Genomic DNA, 26,280 nt, shown 5'->3' with positions numbered 1-26,280 from the left:
CCAAAGCAAAATCAACTAAAAATTAAACATTTAGTGACATCATGGAAAATGACAGGGTAAGACCTCTGAAAATTTTCTCCTCCATGAAAGCAAAACATAACTGGTAATAAATAAATAAATAAATAAATAAATAAATAAAATAAAAATTTTATATATATAATAATTATTTAAACTAGTTATATATATAATAACTATTTTAAACCCTAGAAATTAACCAGAGGCTTGCAACAACCTAGGGAGTGTTTATTTTGTTTTTTAAGCAAATGAAAAAAAGCTGTAAGAACAGCAGCTTTGGGGCATTTTAACTTGCCTTATTCCCATCTCCAAAGTAGTCTTGAAAACAAACAGCTTACAGTCACAGAGAAAACCAGTGGCCTGATAACCACAGGAGGGGGCAAAACAGCACTGAGTCTCTTTCCAAGCCCCCTTCCCAGCGCACAGTCATCATGTACACTGTCTAACTCCTTGGAAGAGGTCACTCCTAAGGCCGTCTATTTGAGCGGGTTCAGAGCTTGCCCAGGGAAAAAATGCCTCTTACCCTGGGACATTTGTCAAAAACAATTAGAGGCAATTGTTTAACAACATGTCACCCTGAGGCAGTATAACATTTGGGGCAAAAAATAGGCTAATCAAAAGCTTAAAAAAAAAAAAAGGCTAGAAAATAGAATGTCTGTAAGAACTTTGATAAATTTCAACATATTTCCGGGAATCTAGAAGGCCACGTGCATTCTTAGGACTCTGTTCTTATCCAAGGATGTATGCCTGCTCAGGAAAGATTCAAAAAGGCCCTAGAGCAGGGGTGGGCAAACTTTTTGACTCGAGGGCCACAATGGGTTCTTAAACTGGACCGGAGGCCAGAACAAAAGCATGGATGGAGTGTTTGTGTGAACTAATATAAATCCAAAGTAAACATCATTACATAAAAGGGTACGGTTTTGGTTTTTTTTTAGTTTTATTCATTTCAAATGGCCGGATCCGGCCCGCGGGCCATAGTTTGCCCACGGCTGCCCTAGACTCACCTCTGGCTTACCTTGAAGCTATGCGCAAACAGGAAGTGAAAGTTACAGCGGAATTGCCAACTGCCTAGCTTGAGTGTTGGAAGGGTGCCCCCACACTCAAAGAGTTCTAGGAATTTAAGGAAATCTCTAATTATTAGTTTTCTAATAATTGAACTGAACAGAGCTGTCAGTGGCCATAGCTGACAAAGAGTACAGAGTTATGGATTTAGTTTAGAAAAGTTTAGAAAAGAAACAACCACTAAAAAAGCAGCAACAAATCCTGAGGAGGGGAGAAATCTGGTTTGCAGAGTAAGCCCATTATATTATTTAAAATCTCTAGCTTCAACAACAAACATTTTATGAGACATGCAAAGAAAGACAAGGATTAAAAGCAATCGGTAGAAATTGCCCCTGCGGAAACTCAGATTTTGGACAAAGGATCTTCAATAATATTCACAGCTGACTTTATTTTCAGAAACAATGAAGGCCAGCAAGCAGTGGGGTGGTATATTCAAGTACTGAAGGAAAAAGACTGTCTACCAACTACTCTATGCCCAGTAAAACTATCCTTCCAAAATGAAACAAGAAATAAGACATTTCCAGATAAATAAAAACTGAAAAAATTCATCACTACTAGGTCTGCCCCGCAATTAATATGAAAGGAAGTACTTCAGGCTGAAATGAAAGAACACCAGATGGTAATACATATCCACATGAGGAAACAGAGGATGGTAGCACAAAATTAAATTTCTTTAAACTTTAATATATAGAAACACATATTGGACTTCATGCCTTACGTTTTTTCCCAGGGAAGCATGGTAGTTCAATCAACTCCGAGCACCCATTTTTATACACATTGTTTAAATAGTGTTTATTTGACTTTTACATAACACTTCAAAAGTACAGAAAATTATAATTAATGTAAAAGACACTTACACATCCACCACTGAAACTAAACAGCGGGAACATGTTGCTGTATTTGCTTCCTTTTATTTCAGAGGGAAAAGAATTTGTCAAACTGACTTTGGATGAATAGATATGTAAAATTAACAGTAAAATGTTCATGAGGAAGCTAGATGATGGGCATACAGGTGTTCACTGCACATTATTTTTGTATATTGGTACCTTTTCTTTATGAAATGGTAGGGAGGAAATGCACTGGACCAGGTGAAACCCACTCCACACCCACTCCATCCTTGCATGTCCTAGAGTTGGTGTAATATTTCTGCATGTTTTTATATACATGCACTTATACATAAACTATGTATAGAACTGTTTGTGTCTTTAAATTTTTCATAAATGGTTCATATGTTTTTCACTCCATTAAAAAATTCTGCCATTTTTTTCTGATAATACACGTATGCCAATGTATTCTTTGTAATGACTATATCCCATTATATATAGAATCTGAAAGTTTGTTCATTCGTCCCCTGCAAGGCCATCTGAGGCCCTGTCACTTTCTCACTCTAACTCTCCTTACACATGCAGCTCGCCTGAGCTTGTGAGAGCTTCTGGCAATGGGGAAAGTGGGGCCTTCACAGGCACCTCCAAAAGGAACGTCTTAGAGAAATGTTCCAGTGGATGAGAGAGAAAAATTAGAAGTCTCTTTCGAAAAAGATGAAAGCTTCATAGAGATGACAAAAATCTTCAAAAGAATGAAGGCAAAGGGACACCGCCTCCGTGACTAAGTCCCGAATGTGGCTGCAGGAGCTGGAAAAGGCATGCAAAGTAGACCTGGGAGAAACAAAGTGGTGTTTTGCTTGTTGGGTGTTTTTAGCGTTGAATGGGACTTTAGAGTTACTCGGTCCAAAGTTGTGTCTCACATTTAAGTAGACTGAGACATGGACAGGCTGGACCATGGCAGCGTGGCAACTGGAGCAAGGGCCTCTTGCTCTGGGTCCTAGGACTCTTTCCATTGCATTGTACTGCTTTTCACAAACAGGAAGAAACAACTGGGAAGGCAACTTCACAATAATTCAAGTGAAAATATAAACTCATTAATGGCCTAAGTAGGATTTCCAAATTCACCCAACTGGCCTGTACCTAAAGGTTCAGGAAAAAGGTAATTATGAGTAGGTTTTCATCACCCATCAATTCCTTCTCAGGCCGTAATAAGCAGATAAAATGCCTAAATTCTCTGGAGTCACAAAGCAAGAGTTGACAGACATCATGGTCGAGGCATCATCTTGGTCTTTCATGACACCTGAGTCAAGTAGCCTGGAAGCCTCATGGGGGTCCATGTTTGGGACCTTGCTCAGTGCTCCAGAGCCTGAAGAGAAAATGCTCAAGTAGTGCCAAGTTTATTAGAGTGAGAGAGAATCCCCCTCACATTGCCACCAGTAGATCCCAGAGTTGCATGCACTACCTCATACCGACAATCATGGAAAATTGTTATAGTTGGAAGATACCTTAGATACCACGGTGATAGATAGGCCTTCAGTATGAAAGGTCAGTAAGGACAGCCTACCGAGTGACCACTATGCCCTGGGTTACCTTTTTTTATGCTGCTTGGAATATCCCTATGTCCCTAAGGTATTCAATGGTCAATCCTGAACATCCTATCTAATAAAAAGCTAATATGCAAATCGACCAATCAGCAGAACGACCAGTTGCTATGAGGCGCATTGACCACCAGGGGGCAGACACTCAATGCAGGAGCTGCCCCCTGGTGGTCAGTGTGCTCACACAGGGGGAGCGCCGCTCAGCCAAAAGCCGGGCTGACGGCTGGCTAGCGCAGCGGTGGTGGCGGGAGCCTCTCCCACCTCTGCGGCAGCACTAGGATGTCCAACTGATGGCTTAGTCCCGCTCTCTGTGGGGAGCTGGCCTAAGCCATCAGTCGGACGTCCCCCAAGGGCTCCCAGACTGTGAAAGGGCACAGGCCGGGCTGAAGGGAACCCCCTCTCCGCCTCCAGTGCACGAATGTCGTGCACTGGGCCTCTAGTTTTTTATAATAAATCAAATCTCTCACAATTCCTGTTCACATTTACTATTATATTTAACACTTAAAATAATAGTACTGCCAAGGCACTATTCTTATTTTACAGAGAAATACATATCCACATGAAGAGACCCGGACTGGGTAAAGAACTTGACCAGGGCCAGACTGAGTTTCCGAGCTGCAAAGGCCAGTACAGCCGACTGACACTGGTCATTCCAGGCACGGGCCTCACAGAGAGCCTCTGGGCAGGAGGCTGCTGGACCACGATGCCACGGACAGTGGACATGCAGAGCCTGAGGGCGCACCCAGAGGAGGTGGCATGGGGAAACATCACACGGTTGCACAAGAAGCAGAGCAAAAACGTACTATAATGCTTTTTTGTAACCTTGGCTACTATCACTATAGTTTCCAGAAAAAATGTTTTTCTAAACCTTCAGAGCATCGCCCGTGTGTCCGCTTCCATCTGCCAGCTTCCTCCGCGCCGCACCCCACGCCCCTCCCCCCGCACCCCGGGTGTCTCGAAGCTCAGGAAGCCCTGGCTCGCGGAGAGCGCACCTCGGGGCGCCGGCGTGGTTTTCTCCTGTTGAGAGTTTTGTTTTTAGGGAGGAAAGGTGCTACATTGCAGCAAGGCCACTGCAAAGAGCAGCAGTACTCACCGGTCGTGGAGGGCAGGGACCTTGGAAGGACAGCGCAAATACTGCTTGAACCGGAGCTCAAAGGCTTGTCCGATGGCGCCGATGACGTCCTGGGCCAGCCCGTCGCAGCACTCCAGGATGTGGCAGGCTGTGGGAGCAGCGCGCAGGCCCGTTAGAGGCACACGGGCGCCAGCCCCTGCCCAGCAGCCCTCCTGAGGGAGGGACCGTCAGCCCCAGTGAGGAAAGGGGGTCGGGGGTGCATGTGTCCTTCTTAATGTGTCCCGGGGCTCCACCTGCAGCTGAACCCCAGGGCCACCATCGGATGCATTCCTCAACAGCCTGTTCTCGCTAACATTAAAAATCAATCCCTTGTGACAGGAGCCGGCCATCCCTCCAGGACACACTGTCCTGTGACCCGGCTGCGGCACATCCACGTGGAACCTTCAGAGAAAGGAGGGTCGCGTGGGGAAAGGCAAGAGAAGGCCCCGCCTCTGCTCTACGAGGTAGTGACTGCCCGTGGCATCCCACCGAGCGCCAGCCTCTCCGTCGCCAGCAGTCAGCGGCTGATGGGACAGGGCTCTCCCTGGAGGAGACAGGCGTGTCCCACTTCACCTTTCTCTGGGCGGCAGCTCGCATGTAAATGCATTTAGGGAGGCTCGTCCTGGAGCACGGCAGGTGCCCAGCGGGGAGGAGGCATTCCCGCAGGGTGCTCTCAGCAACAGAGCACCCCACCCCCACCCCCACCCCCGCCCCGCACATGCTCCGGCCGCAGGAGGAGTGGGAAACGGGCAGGTGGGCAGAGACCGCACCGCCTGGAAGTTGGGTGACCTGCAGCGCGATGCTGCCTTCTCTGCACAGAGCCAGTGGCGCTCCCCTGGGTGGCAGCTGCCAGGCCACCCCCAGCTGGAGGGGCGCAGCCCTGAGGACTCAGGGAGCTCTGCCAGGAGGAAAGGGCCTGCCCTGCACTGTGGCCGCCATGCAGTCCTCGGACAACTAGGCCTGACAAGGTATGGTCCCAGGAGACCACGTCCCAGCTGTATTTTTGTTATTGATCATTGAGATTAGCTGTTAAGTATCAGCCCACGTGGGCACAAGCAGCGCCTGTGACACAGCTGTTAGGGTGCCAGTTACCGGCCGGCTGACAGGAACGTCCATGTCTTTCCAGCTGAAGGGAAGGAGGAGCCGAGGCTGGTGAGGAAAAGACAGCTGGTCCCCCCACACCCCAATTTCCAGCCCCACACCCCACCCCCAGCATCGGCAGCAGCCACCGGAGTGGCTGGCTGTCCTTTGGAAAACCAGAATACAGACCAGAAGGGGACCATGTGACCCTCTGGGGTAAGAAAGTCAAAGTCAAGGGCCCAGCAGGTGCCAAGGCCCTGAGGCAGGTGCTGCCTTGCTGTTCAAGGAAGAGCCAGCAGCCTGAGGAGCTGGAGGCGGGCGGGAGTGGTGGGGAATGAGACAGGAGAGAGCAGGACTGAGCTCGCTCGGGCCCTGTGCACGGTGATGAGACTAGCACCACGTGGAGGGAGGAAAGGCAGACCTGTGGCATGTCGGTGTGTGGGGCTGTGAGACTTCTGCGTGCAGAGGGGTGACCTGCAGGCGCCAGCTCTCAGCCAGAGCCCAGCGGGACGGGCATTCAGAGTGTCTGGCACAGGATGTCGAAAGCCCAGGGCCTGGCTTGTTTGTACAGTCACTGTTGACAACAGCCAAGTGTGGAGCAGCCTAAATGTGCACTCACAGGAAACCCACCTCCTCCCAGCTTAAAAAACAACGAACACACCATCGCTCCCCCTCTCCCACCCCGCCACCCCGTGCAGGTGAGGTTCTGTCTACGCAGGAGTGGGAGTTAGAGCAGGTGCTGTGCTGTTTGCCCCCGGTGACATCAGAGCGTGTAGGCCTTTCCCGGGAAGTCACCTCCTGGGCCCTACCACTGCCCAAGGCTAGAGCAGCCCGAACTCTGTTGAAATAATCCCCTGCTGTTAGAGAAGCAGGGAGTGGGCAGGCGTGGCCACTGGAGGCAGCATCCCCATGCGGGTTTCCTGCCCAGGCCGTTCACCAAGGTTCCCATACAACTCGATGGCGTGGGTCAGAGGCCTTTCGCCTTCCACCAGAGTAACTACAGAAGCATGGATTCTTAACACCAGGTTCTCACTGTAAATAACTTCTAGCTAAACCCAAAGACATGCAAAAATGCATAGGCAGGAATCATCATGGGATTTTGACAGAAGGCTTTCTGGGACCCAGGTGTATCTTGACAGCTGCCCGCCTTGAGGAGCCGTGCCTGCAGCCACGGGACCACGCCGGCACGTGCACTGGGGCTCTGCTGGGGAGTGAGCTATCTAAGAGCCCAGACAAGACATTTACTACTTAGTCCCAGAATGTCTTGCTAATCTGACTCCAAATGGCAGAGGCATTCTTGCTGCATTAACCTCGCTGCCTGGCCCGGGGGGCTGGCTGGGGGGTGGGGGTTGGAGAACAGCAGCTCCTCACTAGGAGGGGGTAACTGGGATGGACACGTGAGCTGAGGCAAAGCATGCTCCGAGATCTTGTTCATGGCGAAACCGTGAGCCCCTCCCTGCACCGAGGCTGGGCCTGCTGTGGGGACAGAGCCCTGGTGCAGGGAAGGCTGCAAACTCCCGCGGAGGGTGGGTCTGGCCCCTCCCTGGACCGGAGCTGTGGCTGCTGACAGTACACGTGGCCGGACTGGGGCTGTGCCTGGCCTTTCGGAGGCCTGGAAGCTTCCCCTTTGGTGTCTCAGAGCCGAGAGCTGCCAGGTGAGAAGTCCTGCACCCTGATAACCCCTCGGGCTCCCTGGGGAAGGAAAGGCTCAGACACCTTGGCCGTCTGGTCATCCCTACAAGGTGTCAGGCGTGGAAGCGAAGTAAACTTGGACTCTCTGGACCAGGCCAGCCACCAGCCCAAGTCTGCCCCGTGCCCCCACTGGCGCCACACGGAGCAGGAGAGTCGGCCGGCTGAGCCCTGTGGGATCCTGGCACTTAATCTGAAGTGACAGGTGACAGGTAATTGGCAGGAAGGAGTGTGCGTCCCCCGCCAAGTATCTCAAAGGGCCCGTGACAGGGTGCCCCAGCACTGCCGTGCGCAGGGCCAGTATTCGCCTCACTGGCACCGCACACTGCCCCTGGGGGAGCCAGGCACAGCGCCCATGGGATGTGGAGTGGAATCTGATTTCCATGACTGAAAAGGCCCTGTGGGCGAAGGCACTCCTGGGCGTGGCTCTGAAATGAGACAGCAGCCTGCACACTTCCATGGCCCCAAGTCCGACTGCACTGGGCCCAGCCGCTCCCTCCGGAGCCTGGTTCCTGCCACGCTGCGTGGGGCCACCTGGAGGGCTGTGAAAAGGCTCCCTGGCGGGCCGGCTCTCGGAGGCCTGAGCCCTGAGTTGCCAAAGCTCCCCTAGGTGACTCTAAAGTGTAGCTCACTGAGAGCCACTGACCGAGGGGCCCCTGAGGACGTCAGAAGCGCATAGGACTGATCGAAGTTGACTTCAACGACCGTTAACCCCGGGCGGAAACGGAATTCTGTGCCGGGGAGGTGCAGTCTGCCCCTCCCCCTCCCGACCTCGTGGGACTTCGGGGTGGTTGAAGGCTTGGCCTCTGTCACGGGTTAGTGTCCTCAGTGGGAGATGTGCCCTTCGTCGGAAACAGGGCTGCTGCAGACTGACTAGCTAGGGCGAGGTCAGCTGGACGGGTGGGTCTGACCCAGCACGTCTGGTCCCTGTGAGGTGGCCCCGGGAAGCCAGAGGCACATTCAGGCTCCGGCCACGCGAGGGCTGAGGGCTTGGGGAGACACTCGCGTGCCCAGGGGGCAGGCACCCCCCTGGAAGCTGGAAGAGGCAGCAAGGACTCTGCCCTGCAGCCTCCAGGTCGGCAGCTGACCTGAGTTCCGCCTCCGGAGCTGGGAGGCAGGGGCCCTGTGCTGTGAGGCTCCTGGCTTGTGGTGTTTGTACAGCAGCCCCAGCAAACCGAGAACACGGCCTCCACCTGGGCGGAGGAGCTGGCGCTGAGCTGCCCTAGCCTGCCCTCTCAGACAGTCACGTGCATGTTATGTAAGGCCCTTGGCATCTCTCCTCAGACCCGTTATGTAAGGGCTGCTTCAGTTCAGACGTGGTCAGCCAGAGCATGTTAGCAAGGGGTGCTGGGGACAGTCCTCAACTCACCCAGATCCTCTTGTCCCTGTTCCATCCACCCTGAAATCTTTGTCCTTATCCTGGCTCTGGGTTAGGAGTGACAATGTGGTGATTAGAGGACGCTATCTGCATTAAAATACCTCATCTATGAACCCCCAGACACCCCAATGCCAGCTTCTAGGGGAGCCCCAACATACCTGGAGAAGAATGACAGCCAACACTCTGTAAGATCGCACCTTCATTCCCAAGACAGAAAAGGCCGCCCCACCAACCACTGCTTTCCAGCCCAGGGCTGGGAAAGTCTCCAATGGAAAGCGCCCTCACTCACTTACAAGGCACCGCAAACGTCCCGCCAGTCTGCGTGGTCATTTGCAAGGTGCACTGATGCGTCAATCACCCGGCCTTTCCCCTGCGCACACCTCATTAGGGGCCACAGAACGTGCGGGAAGGAAACGCAGCCCCGGGGCTCCGTAGACCTGAGGGCAGATGGCGGGGAAGCCGCGTCCTGGACCGGGTAGCCTGGTCTCTCTAGGCTGGCTTGAAAATGGAATGCTAAGATCTCATTTGTATGAAATGTAAGAAGAAGAAAGTATGTGTGTAAGTACCTGAATAAACTGCTGCCCACTAGAAAAACGTCGGTACCGGGTGCTGGGTGGGAAGAGAGGCAGCCAGTGGGTGGGCGAGGGAAGCATCGCTTTGTGCTGTGTCGACGCCTCTGGTGATGGTGGGGGGAGGTCGGAATTGGAGTTGCTGGTGAACCAGTGCCCGCCTGGTACTTCAGGGCGGCACCCTTCGTCGGCCCACCCCCAGGCTTGTGAGCCTCGGTGAGTGGGGCTTGGTTTTAAGTGGTAAATCGGGGTGGTGGTGTGCAAGGAGAGTCTAGGAGTAAGGGCCCGTGAGGAGAGAAAGCACTGGAATGCCTCGGGCCCCACACCCCACCGGGGCAGCTCCGAGGGGCAGGGGGTGACAGCACCTAAGCCTGGACACCGGCCCTGTGCGGGGCAGCACCCGGCTCCTGGGAGACTCGGCAGAGGACACCGGAGCTCAGCCCGTCCGGGCGGCTGATCTGTAGTCCTCTGTGCGCAACGGGGCCACTTTCAAGGTCTGAGGGCAGCAGCCTGGGGGGCAGGTGCCGCGAGCACGCTGGCCGGCACAGGTGTGCGTTTGGAGCTCACAGGCCCAGCCAGGGGTGCCGCGCGCATCACCGCCTGCGACCCTCAATGACCATGAGCGGTGCGAGGTGCGCTGGCTCACGGCGAAAGGGCTGAGCTGAGGGGCATGTCTGTGTGAACCTCCAGGGTGTTTGAGGAGATGCCAAGGGTCAGGCATTGCTTACCTCTGCGGTTAACAGGGTCCTTCGCTACGTACGCAACGTAGTCCGTTGTGTCCTGTCAAAAAAGTCAGACATCCATGTCACTACAGTGCACAGACCAGCTCAGGGCGACAAGCCGGCCAAACAGCCCCTGGGGCGGCCTTTCTCACACCGCACCATGGCATGGCGGGGATCGCGGGCACCTTGTGAACTGCAGATTCGGGTGGGGGAGGGAGCGGATCACTGAGGAGCTTTAAGAACAGTCTCAGCTCCCAGGAAACCTGATTTATGAATTGGGCGTGAGGCCTGGGGATGGGGATGTTTGAAAGCTGCCCGGATGATCCCAATGTGAACCGAGGCTGCGAGCACTCCGTCAGCTCCGTCTGCTCAGCGAGCCTCTACCTCCAGTCCGACAGTGCCCGCAGCTCTGTTACCATGACCACCCCGTGCCAAGTGCCCCTTCGCCTGTGTAAGCACCAGCTGTCCCTGAACTCCTCCCCAACAGGAAGCTGAGTGGCTCAGGGCCCTGCACTCTCCTACCTGCTCTCCACTGTGGGATATGACACCTCCTGGTGACAGTGTTGTTCAACTCCAAAACTGTCCTATTTCTCAATGGCATCAGCATCTGACAGTTTAAGGTTCAGGTAGGCCACTTACTGATTTTGTGATCAAGGGCCTTATGCAAATCTTACATACTCGTGGCTACCCAGCAAATGTTTATTTTCCCCCTGCCACTGGAGCTGGTGTCAGACCCCTTGCAGGGCTGGAACACAGACTGCACAGTCCCGCCCAGGGCTTCCGTGCGCTGGGCCCGAGGGGAGGCCACAAAGGGGTGCTTTAGGCAAGTCCGCAGGTGCTGCTGCCACCGCTGGCCTGGGCCTCCCTGAGAGCTGCTGGTAGGGGACACTCAGCAGGGGGTGTTCCATGGTTCTTTTTGGGGGGGGCATAAGTAGTCATTTTATTTATTTTTTTAAAAATCTTTATTGTTCAGATTATTACAGATGTTCCTCTGTTATCCCCCCTAGCTCCCCTCCACCCGGTTCCCACCCCACTCCAGGCCTCCCCCACCCACTGACCTCATTCATAGGTAAGCTCTTTGTCCAGTCTCTTCCTGCACCCCCCACTTCCCCTTCCCCCTGAGAATTGTCAGTCTGCTCCCTTTCCATGCCCCTGATTCTATTACCTTCACCAGTCTGTTCTGTTCATCAGGTTTTTTATTCGTTTGATTTTTAGGTTCACTTGTTGATAGATATGTATTTGTTGTCACTTTGTTGTTCATAATTTTTTCTCTTTACCTTTTTCTTCTTTGAGACTACCTTTCAGCATTTCATATAATGCTGGTTTGGTGGTGATGAACTCCTTTAGCTTTTTCTTGTCTGTGAAGCTCTTTATCTGACCTTCAATTCTGAATGATAGCTTTGCTGGGTAGAGTAATCTTGGTTGTAGGTTCTTGCTATTCATCACTTTGTATATTTCTTGCCACTCCCTTCTGGCCTGCATAGTTTCTGTTGAGAAATCAGCTGATAGTTGTATGGGTACTCCCTTGTAGGTAACTAACTGTTTTGCTCTTGCTGCTTTTAAGATTCTCTCTTTGTCTTTTGCTCTTGGCATTTTAATTATGATGTGTCTTGGTGTGGTCCTCTTTGGATTCCTCTTGTTTGTGGTTCTCTGTGCTTCCTGTACTTGTAAGTCAATTTCTTTCACCAGATAGGGGAAGTTTTCTGTCATTATTTCTTTTAATAGGTTTTCAATATCTTGTTCTCTCTCTTCTTCTGGCAACCCCATAATTCGGATGTTGATACGCTTGAAGTTGTCCCAGAGGTTCCTTACACTATCTTTCTATTTTTGGATTCTTTTTTCTTTTTTCTTTTCCAGTTGGGTGTTTTTTGCTCCTTCATATTTCAAATCTTTTACTTGATTGTGGGATCCTCTAGTCTGCTGCTGAATCTCTGTATATTATTTTTTATTTCAGTCAGTGTATACTTAATTTCTGTTGGTCCTTTTTCATATCCTTGAGGGTCTCACTAAATTTCTTGGATGTTTCTAGAAGATTCTTGAGTAATCTTATAACCGTGGTTTTTTAACTCTCTATCCAGTATTTTGCTTCCATCCATTCCTTTCATTTGTGACTTTTTCTTTGTCTCCACATTTTGGCTGCTTCCCTGTGTTTGTTTCTAGGTACTGGGTAGCTGCTGAGTCTCCTTGAATTGATAGAGTGGCTTTGTGTGGTAGGTGTCCTATAGGGCCCAGTGGCTCAGCCTCCCCAGTCACCTGAGGTGGATGCTCTTGGTGCGCCCCTTTGTGGGCTGTTTGCACAGTCTTGTTGTAGTTAACCCTTGATTGCTGTTGGTATCACTAGGAGGAAATGACCTCCAGATCAATTGGCTATGATGACCAACTGTGTCTATACTAGAAGATCTGTTGCATAGGAGACACCTTTATGGAGCAGGACTTGCTTAGTGGGGCTTTGGTGCTCACTGAGTCTGCCCCTTGAGTATGTCTCTTTTGGATGTGAAGAGTTGTAATCCAGTATGGTCTCACTCTGACCACTGGGTACACTGGCCCTTGGATCTCCAAGGAGGTGCAAGGTCAGCCACTGTCTGGGGCCACCCAGCAGGAGCTACAGAGACATCTGCAGATTCCTCCTCTTTGTATGGGGTTTGGAAGTGCCCAGCTGGGAAGCAAGGCAGGCTGTTGTTGCCAGGCCTTGGGCCTCCTTTTGGAAGCTCTGGGGCTCTCTGACCCAGCTGGAGTTTGACAGGTTTTAGGCAGAGTAAGGACAGGCCATTCATATGCAAAAGCCAATGCGCACAGCTTGGGTGGGGTTGTAAATTGGGTGGGGCAGGGTCTCTGGGAATCACCAGGGCAGAGCAAACAGCAATGGCAGACAGTCAGTCCTGCACTGGAGAGGTTCCCAGGTCTCTGCGTCCTGCACTTCTATGCAGGAACAATGATCGCTTTGAGCACCTCTGAGAGAAAGCTGCCCTCGCGTTCCTGTCCTGATGCCAGACAGTCCAGTTTCTCCCTGTCTGAGTCCCCCAGAGTCTCACCCGGAACTGGAGTTCAGAGCAAGTGGGAGCTTGTATCTCCCTCCCTATTAAAAAAGCAGCACATCCAGGTGCCAGCACTTTCCGCGCCTCCACACCTCTTACCAGCCTCAATGCGCTTTCTTCACCGCTCTAGTTGTGGAACTTCCACTCAGCCAGCCTTCCTGTGGTTCTGGATGGTAGTTGTTCTGCCTTTTAGTTGTTATTTTGATGTGGTTGTGAGAGGCAGCAAGTATAGGTGCTTACCTATGCCACCATCTTGGTTCTCTCTATAAGTAGTCATTTTAATTGTTTTGAATATATGAGCTGGATCCCTACGCATGAAACCTGTGCCTCCTTGCCTACCTCCCATTTAAGCAGGGCACAGGCTCTACAGCCTCAGCAGTGGGCCCTGGTGGCCACGTGGATTTCAGTTTCTAAACAGTCACAGGGACCAATAATCCTCTCATTTCATGCAAGCAGAGGAGACTTCTCTGCAGGGGTGGGGGGCCTGGAAAGGTCTGTCCCATTAGTACAGACAGCTCCCACCATCGGTGCAGACAGCTCCCACTATCGGTGCAGAAAGACAGCTCCCACCATTGGTGCAGACAGCTCCCCAGGGCTCCTGCTCCGCAGAGCTGCATGGCATGGCTCAGGGCCCTGTTAGCAGCTGGGAGAGTCTGTGGTGAGCGCCTTCACTGTTAGATCCTTCTCTTTCCATGGGGCTCCCGGAAACCCTCAGTGAGGGGGTGGCAGAGGGAGCATGCCTGCGGGTGGGCGTACAAGGCTATGGAGCACTCCCTGCAGGGTGGTGGGTGGTGAAGACATTGCCTCATACCCTTGCCCCAGAGCTCACAATGACACAGTACGACCACGCAGGGGAGAAGAGCTCCCCCAGCAATGGGCTGTGACACCAGGGCCCTTCTCCAGTATGCAGCCCAGCTCAGCCGTGTGCTCTTCCCACTCAGAGCACTGGCCATCGGTATATTCACAGACTGACCTGGGGAAGGGAGTAAGAGACAGTCAAACCAGTCACCTGCTTCCGGTCATTTCCATTAGGAAGACCTGGTAAGACTCTGAAGCCACTGGCAAAAATAAGGCTTGTCGCTTGCAATCAGAGACCCTGTTCCTGGATCCAGGAGAGTCACTGTCAGGAGGTTCCTCAGGGAGCATTCATGTTTCTCAAACTGAGATCCACGAAACCTAGGGCTGGGCAGGTATCTCCCCCTGCATTTGAGACGTCACCAGAATTTCCTTTTAATTTTGTATTTTCATTCCCATGATAATCGTCAAGTTAATATAAGAATATTCGGGATCATCTGGATGACCACCAGGGCATCGTGTGCGGCATGCAGTTTTAGTGCCAAGATTTTTAGTTGGGTTTCCAACATTATGGGTACCACATTCTTAAAAAATTAGGTAGAAAAGGACATCATCTAATCATAAAGACTAGATGCCTTGCCCCCCCCCCCCCCGAAGCAAATTACTGTCACATTTATACACAAGGATGTACCAGTAAGGGTTTGCTTGAGTAGAAGAAATTAGTGGGAGAACTGAGTCTCTGGTACTGAGGAGAGATGCCGACCTCAAGATTCTGAGGGGCCACGGTGGCCAGTCTGGCTTCACGCTGAGAGCAGAGACTTCGTGTCAGCAAAACGTTATCCATCACAGTAAATTAACGCTATTGGCTTTTCCTGTGTTTGTTAGTAATCTCCCCAGTTTGATTGGGGTTTGCAGCTCAATAAAAAGTATAACATTGCACTCGCCAGTTTGGCTCAATGGATAGAGCATCAGCCTGTGAATCCCTGTCAAGAGCATGTACCTCAGCTGCAGGCTAGATCCCAGCCCTGGTTGGTCGTGTGCAGGAGGCAACCAATCGATATGTCTCTCTCACATCAATGTTTCTCTCTCTGTCTGTCCCCCTCCCTTGCACTCTCTCTCTCTCTCTCTAAAAATCAATGGAAAAATACCCTCAAGTGAGGATTAACAAGAAATAAAAAGTATAGCATGGGGGTCTATATTTTATTTTTGTACATATTTGGGTAACAAACTTAATTTGAGTCAACACTAGTGGAATACACAAGAAAATTCTTCTTTTGAAATTCTTATTCCAACCTGAGAAAGTCTGCTCAGATGTGAGGTGTCCCTGTCACTCCAATGGCCAGTGGTCAAGCCAGGACATAGCTTTCCTGATCCAATACGATTTCTGTAGCACAGCGGGGGGGTGTATGACTGTTCAAAACAATGTTCCTGACATCACACCGCGAGCACATGGAGTCCCAGAGGTGGGCCCAGCACGTGTTCAGTGTTTACCATCTCTGCTCTCACTCGCCGAGAGTCTCTGAGCCTGGCCGGCATTCATTCTTTCATGGTCTTTTAACACTGCTAATCATGCAGATTATAATGCATGTGTGCCCTTTTTTCTTGGAGGGATTAACAGTGTTTTCCAACTTGTCTTATTTAACATTTCAAAATATTATTTTCTAACCTGGTAAACTGAGGCACAGAGCAATTAGTAGATATACACGTGGCAACAGAACAATGACTAGAACCTAGAACTTTTGGGTTTGTTTAAAACACCCACCAACTGTAATAATTATCAACCAAGTTGGTATGGAATTCATGGACAATGTGATGTATACTTGGACTGGTTACAAGGGCAGCGGAAAGTAATTCATACGCTTTTATGTTCTTGCCGATTTTTTCTGATAGATGTTTCTCTCTCTGTCTGTCTGACAGAAAAAAATCAGCAAGAACATAAAAGCGTATGAATTACTTTAAGGGTCCCTGAAGGCTTCCCTTTCTGAGAAAGAAGTGATGGGGAAGCTGAGGAAAGCTCACAGGCCTGTGTGCACCCTAGGGATAACTGGTTCCCACACAGGACAATGCGTTTGGCTTCCCGGTTGCTCCATCATCGCGGGATGAGGACTGAGACAGGCTCCGGAGAGGATTGTCAGTGCAGGTGGCAGCGTTTCTGCCTTTTATCTTTCAAACTGGGCCAACTGCCAAATTTAAGAAGCTGTGGTTCCAAGCGTCACATGCGGCAACCCAGTAGAAGGCCATGGCAGTTCAGTAGAGCCAGACACAGCACAGGTGCGGGCATCAGTGCGGATGCGGGCGGCCGTGCAGGCAGAGAGCAGGTGCGCATGCGCCTTGGGGCATAACCCGCAAGAGTGCACCAATGGTGGGTGCGACTATGGAAGACGTCACCTTCTAAACATACTTTATAGTAAAACTTAAAGCAATGCTGATGCATGTGTGATGCCCCCAGGTGCTGCAGGAGCTGGGGGGGGTGGTGCTGGTTCCCCTGTAGGAAGACACTCCGCCGTGATCACACGCCCTTTGGAGATGCAGAGACTGGAGCCAGCAGTGGAAAGCACTCCCTTGCTTCAGTTGTCCATGTGCCAACAGCAGTTCAGCAGTCAGGCTGCCCAGGGGGAAGGGGCTGGGAGGACAGGGCTGTCTGGTAAACATGGGCTGGGAAGAATTCCCTGCCTGGGGACAGGAGTAATATATCCACCAATGGCTCAGGCAACCTTGGGCCAGTAAATCTTATTTAAAATCTGAGCATTGCCTACTGATAATTGGACAAAATAGTACAAAACAACAATTATAGCAAAAATACCACTATAAGCCACCATTCTTTTATTATAAAAAAATTTTAACAGCAAAAGGACATCTTCCCAAGATATTGAACAATTTAATTGATTAAACTTAGCTCCAAGAAAAACTCACTCTTTTGTCCTAATTTTTAGATGTTTCCCTGGGGTGATAACTTTAAGCCGACCAATGAAAAGTAAGTGAGAACATGTGGGGAGCCTTTCTCCGCTCACTGCTGGCTCCCTCTGCACTTCCCTCCTCGTGGCCCACCCCTGCCCGGGCTTCTTCAAAGGGCTGGGCGGTCCACGGGGAACGGTGACGGCAGTGAGTGTGCAGGCGTGGCCCTGCGTCCTGCCTCCCTGACACTGACAGTGACCGCTAACACCAGAGCGTCACGTTCCTGACCACACGTGGGGAGCAAACCCCTTGTTATTGCACCTTCTCCATAAAATAAATGATGCAAAAACAGCACATTCCCATTTGATCCTGTCTCCCTCTGGTCTCTGCAACTCCTTCCCTGTTGGCTAAACAAACCATTAAGAGGCTACAGCAGGGGTGGGCAAACGTTTTACTCGAGGACCACAATGGGTTCTTAAACTGGACCGGAGGGCCGGAGCAAAAGCATGGATGGAGTGTTTGTGTGAACTAATATAAATTCAAAGTAAACATCATTACATAAAAGGGTACGGTCTTTTTTTTTTTTTTTTTTAGTTTTATTCATTTCAAACGGGCCGGATCTGGCCCGCGGGCCGTAGTTTGCCCACGGCTGGGCTACAGTGTTAGATTTGGAGAGAAAAATGCCAATTTCAAATATTTATGAACAAACTAGACCAGGGGTGGGCAACCCCTGGCACACGTGCCAAACATGGCATGCCAGTAACTTTTGCTGGCACGCGAAACCCTCTCTTATAATCTTCCATTTACAATTTTTTTCTTAATATTGACTTTTTTATTTTTTAGATAAATTCAGTGTAGATGCATCTTAGCTAAATAAATAATTTTACATAACAAGTTATCTTAAAGATAATGGATTAATGAGAGAGGGGAAGAGCAATTTCTATGCCTCTGCCTTAACTCTCCCTGCCTCCCTAGATCAGACCAGTGTTTTGGTTTCATCCACATATGCTTGTGAATCTTTGTTCTCAGTGATGAATTTTGTTAAGTCTCGTAACAGGAGTAGCCTGACGGATGAAAGTAGTAGCTCGTGCATATCTCTGAAGGTCATGAAATATAAACCTGATGTAAAATCTCTGTCATCAGTGATGCAGCAGCAAAAGTCCCACTGATAATATCAAGTGGAGTCATAAAGGTTTCTGTCGGACTATCAGTGTACATGTATACATTAAAAAATAAATGTATTTTTCATCATCATATGCTGTGTTTTTGTCGCTTGAATGAATTTTATAATTTCTTCACGGTTCTTCACATACGTACACCTTAAGAGATATCAAGTAGGCGTAACATGTTCTCAAAAAATTAGGGTTGGCACACAGAAGAATTTTGAGTCAGAGATTTTGCTGGTTTTGGCACGCACTCACAAAAAGGTTGCCCACCCCTGAACTAGACTAAGTAAATTCATAGCCTTCGAGTCGACTTATATTTAAAAACAGAGGACCTGGTGGAGGCCCAGGGGAGAAACAGGAACCAATCAGGGCAGACAGTCGGGAGGCTGACACTTGGCGACTCTCATTACCTCTTACTGGTAAGAAAACCAGTGCCTCAAGGGTTGTCAACGGTGCTTGGCTAACGAAGTGAAAGTTTAAGCTTTCTTGATAGCACCCTAAGAAGTGCACCTCAGAAGTAGGGCCCCTTCCCAGTCACTCCCAGCAAGATGAAGAGAAAACAACGCCAAGGGCACTTACCGGGTCGCCCCCAGAGGCGAAGGAGATGGACTGCATGTGGTGATTCGCTATAATCTGTCAGGCCCAAGACAAGAAACGAGACGTGCCATCAGTGCTCTTCCCACATCTTGGAAAACCAACCGTTGACAGGCAGTACAAATCAGCAAGGCTCCCCAAAACTCGGTAACACTGTTCCCCAATGAACATAGCTACTAGAAAAGCAATAGCGCAGCACGTCCGCTGCTCATCTAGCAGCTTTGCCAAAATGAGGTCCTATAAGCTCCACGGTAGCCCTGTAAGGAGCTTTTGAAGCCCATTTCACAGATGGGGAGCCTGCGGCCCAGAGGGGCCAAGTGGTTTCTCAGAGTACCACAGCCAGTAATGGTCAGGGCCGTGGCCAAAGACAGAGGGTCTTCGCGACCATGCGTCTTTGAGAAGGAAAATGTCTCACCCACACACCAAAACATTCAGCCGTGCAGTGTCAGTTCCCAAGGACACGTGGGGTCCTCAGTGTAGACTCGTAGCTGGAGTGGAGGGAAGTGTGTCTGCCCCAATTCAGCCCATTTACATCATGTGCGCATACATTGCAAAGTCCTCCTCCAAGATCAAAATTGGCGCCCTTTCAGGCACTCTTGTAATTTATCAATTTAAGAGCCAGCAAAGACATTCCAAGTTCATCTTTAAATGGGAAATTTCCATTAGCATTATAGACTGCAGGGTACAGTGGAATTTAGCAGACGCTGAGTAAATTAGAAGCTGCACTAAATTTAAAATATAAGTCTTCCATGCTACTTTTATCTTTTTAAAGACAATGTAATGACATTGAAGTAAATTTCTGGGGGTGGGAACAATCCTCCCTCCCATCATAATCAGGTTTATTTCTGCTGGGCCCCCTCAGGCCCTGGCGGGCGGGCAGTCAGATCTTACAGAGCTGTAATCCTACCGTCCTGGGATTTTTCCAGCCATGCTCCTGTAAAACCGAAGCAGAACCATAAATGAAGTGTAAGATAAAATATCTTTAAATGCCTACTTCAGTTTTCAGGACATGCAATACTACTCAGGATCTAGAAAAATCGGAGCATATAGTGCTTACGTTTAAGGGAGAGTCAAAAGTTAACCACGGATTTTTGACTGCACAGGGGCGGCTCCCCTAACCCAGGCATTGTTCAAAGGTAAACTGCAAACGAATAGGAACATGAGTCCAGCTCTGTAGCCTGTGCCCAAGCCCAGGGGGATCAAACTACTAGTTGGCTTTTGCAGCTCTCCGGAATCCTGCCTCGAGTCCAGGGGTGGAGGGCTCCGGGGAGCAATGAGGACACAGTAACCCCCCAATGATGATAAAGCTACAACTTCTAAAATTACATTTTGCTTATTTAACTTTTGCTTATTTAATTTTTACTAACTTAACCTTCTTAACAAAGCAGTGCTAAAACTGGGGTTTGGAAATCAAAGTGGACACGAAGATTGAGGGGAAAGTAGAAATCATATTCGGTCAGCGCAGTGCCTAACCATTATGTGTGAGTGCATGCTTTCCCGTTGGCTAAGAGAGCTGAAGAGGAGAGCTAGCTAACTGCAAGCATGCATTGTTGCTCTAAGGCTGTTTCATCGTTTTCTTCTCCTTGAGAGCTCTGCAGAGGGGAGCGGGCCCTGCCTCCTGCTCTCTCTGCATTGGGAGGGAGCGTCCTCTCAGCTTGCTCTCAGTTTGCTCCAGCGGGGCCCTGAACTTGGCCGGAGGGAGAGCCGGAGGGATGCAAGCTTCAGCTCCCATCAGACCTTCCTCAGCTCATGCTCCTGAAGTCCGTGCCAGCATCCCTCAGGACTCACTCCCACCCACCTAAACCAAGGGCAGGCCAATGAGAGCTGGCACACCCAACCAGCCCCTCTCCCAGGATGGAGAGGGCCAACCATGACGGCCTCATGCTTTCTGCTCTGAGTTTGCTTCTCTGTATTGTGAGGTGGGGAATTTAGTAAAAGGAGAATTAGGAGGTGAGATCCCGCAGAATTGAGGCCCAGGGTTCCTAGAAACGAAAGGCGCAACAGCCACATAGGATAAGAGTGGATGTGGGCATCTGAGAGCAGAGCTGAGGGGACCAACCCTCATTAGCCACAGTGGGTGCTCAGCCTGGAGGCAGCTCCAGAAAGAGTCTGAGCCTGTTCAAGCTACTTAATCCACTTAGATGAAGGTTCACCCAGCCCTCAGAAGTGCCTATGAGAAAAGAAAAGGCTCATCCAGCACTCCAGGAATAGAGTGAGAAGCGACACCCACTGTGTCAAAACAAGGCCCAGACATTGCCTCTTGCTTCCATTCTGGATCTAGAATTTATTTCAACATCTCGGGTGGGGTATGTAGGGTGGAGGAAAATATGGAGCTGGAAATGCTGCTTGCTTACCTGGGGAATTTGAAAATTCATACATAAGAATATGTGTAGCGACCTAAAGGTGCCCTAGGCATCCTGGTGCCCCGCTGCCATGGTCCCCATAGTCTGGGGCGGCCCATCGTCTGCAGTGTGGAGACACTGGTCTCCAGCTCACACTGACAGCATGGGGCCCAGGCTGAGCACAGCAGGTGAGGGGACTCATGGTTCGCAGCATTTCCACCTGCTGGTATCCAGGGCGGCTACTTGTATACACATTTGAGCCATGATGTTAAACAGTTCCCTCTAATTTTTTTTCTACAAACATCCCTGGGGAAGAGGCATTTTCCCTTGGCAAGCTCTAAATCAGGTCAAATACAGACAGCCTTGATGTTAGTATAGGTGGCTAGTCCTATATAATAAAAGCCTAATATGCTAAATGTCTGACCGTTCGACCATTCAACCAGTCTCTATGACGTGCACTGACCACCAGGGGGCAGGTGCTCTGACCAGTAGGTTAGCTTGCTGCTGGGGTCTGGCTGATCGGGACTTGGCCTGGGCCCTCCCACAGTCCCTCCCCAGCCCTGATCATGCACCAGTGGGGTCCCTCGGCCTGGCCTGCGCCCTCTTGCAATCTGGGATGTTGGAGAGCTGGTTTAGTCCCAATCTCCGCAGGCCAGGCCGAGGGACCCCACCTGCCAGAGGGACACCGCTCACTCTGCAGACGCCGGGGAGGGACTGCAGGAGGTTGGCTCCAGGGCATGTCTGGCCTGCCTCACCCAGTCTTGCCCCTCCAGCCACCTTCTAATTTCCTTTCAATGTGCACAATGTGCACAAAACCATGTACTGGGTCACTAGTTAGTATTAATAAAGGAAGGGAGCAAAGGAAATAAGGTATTGAGCCTCATCAACGGGAGCTGAGTCAGACATTAAACCTCACTTACTAGGACAATGTAACATTCCCAGCTCCCCAGGGGACTTAACCCCCTGAAGCAGGCTTCCCCACCCCTCAACAGACAGCCGCTATCCAGGATGAAAGAGAGAAAACAGTAAAGGAGAAAGCACTTTGCTCAGCGCACACCCAGCAGAAGCCAAGCGGGCACAGGAGGAGGAGCGCGTACTGTGAGGCATGCACAGCAGGAACTAAGATGGTGGCCATGAGGGGTGGAGCCAAGACTGGGAAAAGGATCGGATTGGATAAGGGAACAGAACCCAGAAGATCTAGGAAAGTGATTGGTTGTGGAGAGGACCCAGCGCGAGCCTGGGAGGATTGGGCTATTGACTGGTTAGCTTAGAAGAGGACTGGCCCCTTCCCAAGCCCAGGTGATCTAATCAAGCTTAACCAAGGCCTCGTGCATTCATTCGCCTGTCCGTTTGCGAGCAGCAGCCACGCGGGCCGGGCAGCATCAGGGCTCCAAGGACGGCTTCAGAGCAAGCCTGCGGGCGCCAGCACAGCGCTGCTGCAGTGCGACCAGCTGCGGTGCACCCCGGCAAGGAGACTTGGCCAGTTGAATGGGGCAGAGACTGAGGTGGGCTAAGCTTTGCATGGACGGGACCAATGCCGCAGTTTCTGGGCCCTGGCCTTGCTTCTGGGCTTGAGGCAGACAAGGCTGGACTTCTTCCACGGTGGGCCCGGCGGAGGGGGGCACTGGGACCTGGGGCAGTCTTATTCCTACCCCAATACCTCATCCTCCCAATGCTTGATCACTGAACCGTTTTTCTTGAGACACCGCAAGTACCTCATTTCCACCAGCAACATTGACACTAAGATCTTCAGGGAATGAGCAAGCAGGTCATGTAATGATATCATATAACCATTTTTCTAGCTGAAGGAGCTAAGGACTCGAGGAACCTGAAAGAAACTCTGCAGAGAAATGCAACCATCCTGAACAGAATTCGCCTCCATAAACATCCCTGCTGTGCTGCCTCCATCAGCAACACACTCCTTGCACACTGGGAAGACATGAATACACCACATCACGTGAAACCCTTAGGCACTATCAAATGTGAGAGGCTCCAAAATAATGACTGGCTAAGAAAAAAAAAATAATGTCAAACCACAACATGCCATTCATTTCAGACTAGAGGCCCGGTGCACAAAATTCGTGCATGGGGTGGGGAGGTCTCTCAGACTGGCCTGCACCCTCTCCAATCCGGGACCCCTCGGGGGACATCCCTCTTGCAATCCAGGACTGCTGACTCCTAACCGCTCACCTGCCTGCCTGCCTGATCACCCCTAACTGCCTCTGCCTGCCAGCCTGATCGCCCCTAACTGCCCTCCCCTTCTGGCCTGATCTCCCCTAACTGCTCCCCTGCCAGCCTGATCGCCCCTAACCACCTCTGCCTCGGCCCCCACCACTGGGGCTTTGTCTGGAAGGAGGACCGGACAACCAGAAGATGTCCAGTTGACCCAGTCTAATTAGCATATGACCTTTTTATTAGTATAGATAATAAAATGTGGGCTGTGGAACCAATGGAATATGGTGTAAGAGAAAACAAAATGCGGCAAGGACATTAAGAGGAGACGTTTGCACATACCCACACCTCCATTCTACATTGTAAGTAAATCAATGGCTTCATGCACTATCCTCAAGCAGAGGTGATTTATGGAAGAATTAAAGAGCCAATGCCATCTGTCACCCTGTTGGTGACCCTTCACGTGGCCAATCAAAGTTTGAAGCGTGTGAAGGTTTTACACAATGTGCACCACACAGACCTGGTAAAGCTGGAAGTGGGGAGCCCATGGAACACCCATTGTGTGGGGGGCCCTGAGCAGGGCAGGGGCCTGAGCCCCCAACAGACCTGTTTTGAGTCAGACGTCCGCAGGTTCAGGCTGGCGGTGGATATGGTGAGGGAGATGCTCATCCCCGCGAACTGGAGGTTGCTCTTGCCCAAGATGCTGGACAGCATTTTGCTTGGAGGCTGTGAAGTCAAGCAGCATTAGTTTCAATTTGAGTGACTGGAGGCCTCACTGCTGGGGCCTCTCTGTTGTTCCTATTTGCCACACCCCCAAACCTCCATCTCCCACCCTCATTAGGCACGTGAAGAAAATTGTGCTTTGAATAAGCTGGTGGGGGGCCGGGGGGGAGGCGGGGTCTGACACTAACACAAAGATTCTAGAATGCGCAGTGTGGGGATTATGAACATCTATGCACACACTGAGATGAGGGAAAGGTGGGGTCAGGGTCCTGGGCAGCTCATGTTGGGATGCGTCTGAGAGAGTGACTTGGAAGCCTGGGGAAAAGGCCACAGGCCAGGGCCTGCAGCTTTGCACTCAGAAACCAGCTTCATCCACCAGGAGCCATGTTAGTCAGGCCAGGCTAAGTCAGTCCACTTGGGGGTCATGAGCAATCCCATTGAGCCGTGAGAGTGCTCATTGCTGGAGGACTGGAGCCTGAATGCTCTAGCCGGCACATCCTCTGGTCCAGTCAGAACACACGGGTCTGGGGCACCACGGAGGAGTGACAGACTCCTTTCGGCTCTAACAGGTGTACCCATCAGACCGTAATTGCTCTTGGCACAGGGACCGCGGCTGCATGCTTCAGCCAGGCACCTCCTCCTGGGTTCCTGCGTGGGCACCACCAACACTTGTCCATTGCTAACCCCCCAACCTTCCTCTTCAGATTAGAGCTCACCCCCTTCGATATCCCATCCAACCTAGTTCTTAACCAGGCTGGCCCCACATGTGAATCCCCTGCCTGAGCTAGTGAAGGGCAGAGCTGCCGGGCCCTGATTCAGTGCCTGGCGCGGAGCCTAGAAGTCGGCTTTGTTTCCATCACCTGCACCCAGAGAACCAGGAGGGACCCCAAGACTTGCCGCTCAGGTGCCACCTGGCTGTTCTCAGACACCCTCCTAGTTCCCATATTCAAGATTCTGGGGGCATCTTGCTTCCCATGTCCCCTGTGGGATGACCAGAACACAGGCCAGCACATCTGAGCCTCCATCCAAAGTTCTGTCTCTGACACTCGGTTGCCCTTTTGGTCACCAATGTCCCCAAGCTACAAAGACACAAACAACTCACAGCCCAGGTAGCAGCAGAGGCAAGCACCAGTCTGCTCCCTCCCCCCGCTTCCACCCCCCCTCCCGCCTGCATCAGGACAGACTCAGAGATACACAGAGGGGCGCCCCCACATTCAGGCCAGGTGCAGACAGGTCCTGATGGCGGGTATTTACTTCTGTGTTTACTAGGCACTTAAGTTCAGAGTTTTTCTGAGCTTTCTCTTAATCCAGTTGTTTTTTTCTTTTGGTCCAAACACCTCAAGATGAAAAGGTCGAGTACAGGGGTTGAACACACAGCCCCTAGAGCCAAGTAGTTGGGCTGGCGCTTGGCTCCACCACCTGCTGGCCTCATGGGCTCTCCTCTCAGTGCCTCAGTCTTTATCTCTGTATAATGGGGACATGCAGCGGCGTTCTAGAGCCGCTCATGCTAGTGAATGAGCGACAATGATCAAATGTTTAGGAATATTATGAGCTGGCCATTAAAAACAGCTGCTATTAAAAATTAATTATGTAAACTTGCAATTAAATACATTACATTTAAAAAACAATAACTACTCAAAACTCATCACTTCCTACTTTTTGCTGCATGAGCTGTTACCCCTGCAGTGCAGGTTGTCTGCATCCGGTGTGCCCGTGTGAACTGCGTGGACACTGTATAATGGTGTCTGCACCCCTCTTCCCAGCTCCCTTTTAGGGTGTCATGGTAGAGCTTGAAAACGGCCACAAAAACTGGCAACGCCACTAACTTGGTGCTTCTCGGTCCCCTAGGCCTGGGAGACGTTGTTGAACTTGCGCCAGCCCAGCGCTGAGGGGTCTGCCACGAGAGCGGTGCCCATGGCGTGAATGGGTGACCCGAAGCTCGGGAGAAGGCGGGCTGTTCCACGCGGCTGTTGCCATCCCTGTCTGTACGTTGAGGCCACAGCGAGGAACCAGGGTGTGGCGTCTGGGTTGGCAGCAACAGCTAACTGATCTCATCAACCACGTGGCAGAGAGGGGACCTAAGCTCTTTCTGTTTTTAAAGTGACAAGAGCCCTTTCAACAGGGGTGCCCTTTGGTTCTCCCTGGGCAAAAACACAAACAAACAAAAACAGTGCGGAGCGCTAGGCCCTGGGAAGAGAGGCCTGAGCCATGTGTGTGAGGGAGCTGCCGAGGGACAGAGGAGGGAGAGGCGGGCAGACGCAGCGCTGAGGACAGTACCTTTCTCTTCCTGAAGGCTCCCTTGGCGCCCGGGACGGCTTCACACACGCGGCTGATGGCTTCCCTGCGAGGACAGGGAGAGAGCGTTCACATGGCGGCCAGGCCCGCCCAGCCCAGCCCTGCAGGTGCCCCAGAGGACGGCCCTGCCCCTCGGGCTCCCGTGCTGTTGCGGGGCTTGCCTCCTAACGTGCGTGATGGACATGTCGATGCTCTCGTTGCTTTAGTTTCTGTTC

At 51.2% G+C, this 26,280-nt stretch overlaps 1 protein-coding gene across 4 annotated transcripts in view; it reads right to left on the bottom strand.

Annotated features, from left to right (window-relative positions):
- SHC3 (SHC adaptor protein 3) overlaps positions 1-26,280 on the bottom strand; it is a 147,875-nt gene that overhangs the window by 38,000 nt on the left and 83,595 nt on the right. For all 4 annotated transcript variants that reach the window (XM_081104088.1, XM_081104090.1, XM_081104089.1 and 1 more), the window contains exons 3-7: positions 26,048-26,111; positions 23,654-23,773; positions 18,519-18,572; positions 10,055-10,106; positions 4,593-4,719 (exon numbers count right to left, since the gene is read on the bottom strand). In XM_081104088.1, coding sequence (XP_080960214.1) covers positions 4,593-4,719; positions 10,055-10,106; positions 18,519-18,572; positions 23,654-23,773; positions 26,048-26,111 — 417 coding nt within the window. The remainder of the gene's footprint in view (positions 1-4,592; positions 4,720-10,054; positions 10,107-18,518; positions 18,573-23,653; positions 23,774-26,047; positions 26,112-26,280) is intronic.

The sequence above is a fragment of the Myotis nattereri genome (assembly GCF_964212035.1).
Source record: "Myotis nattereri genome assembly, chromosome: 12".
Classification (NCBI taxonomy): Eukaryota; Metazoa; Chordata; class Mammalia; order Chiroptera; family Vespertilionidae; genus Myotis; species Myotis nattereri.
The sequence above is the reverse complement of the archived record's forward strand: the minus strand, read 5'-3'. Positions and strand labels throughout refer to the sequence as shown.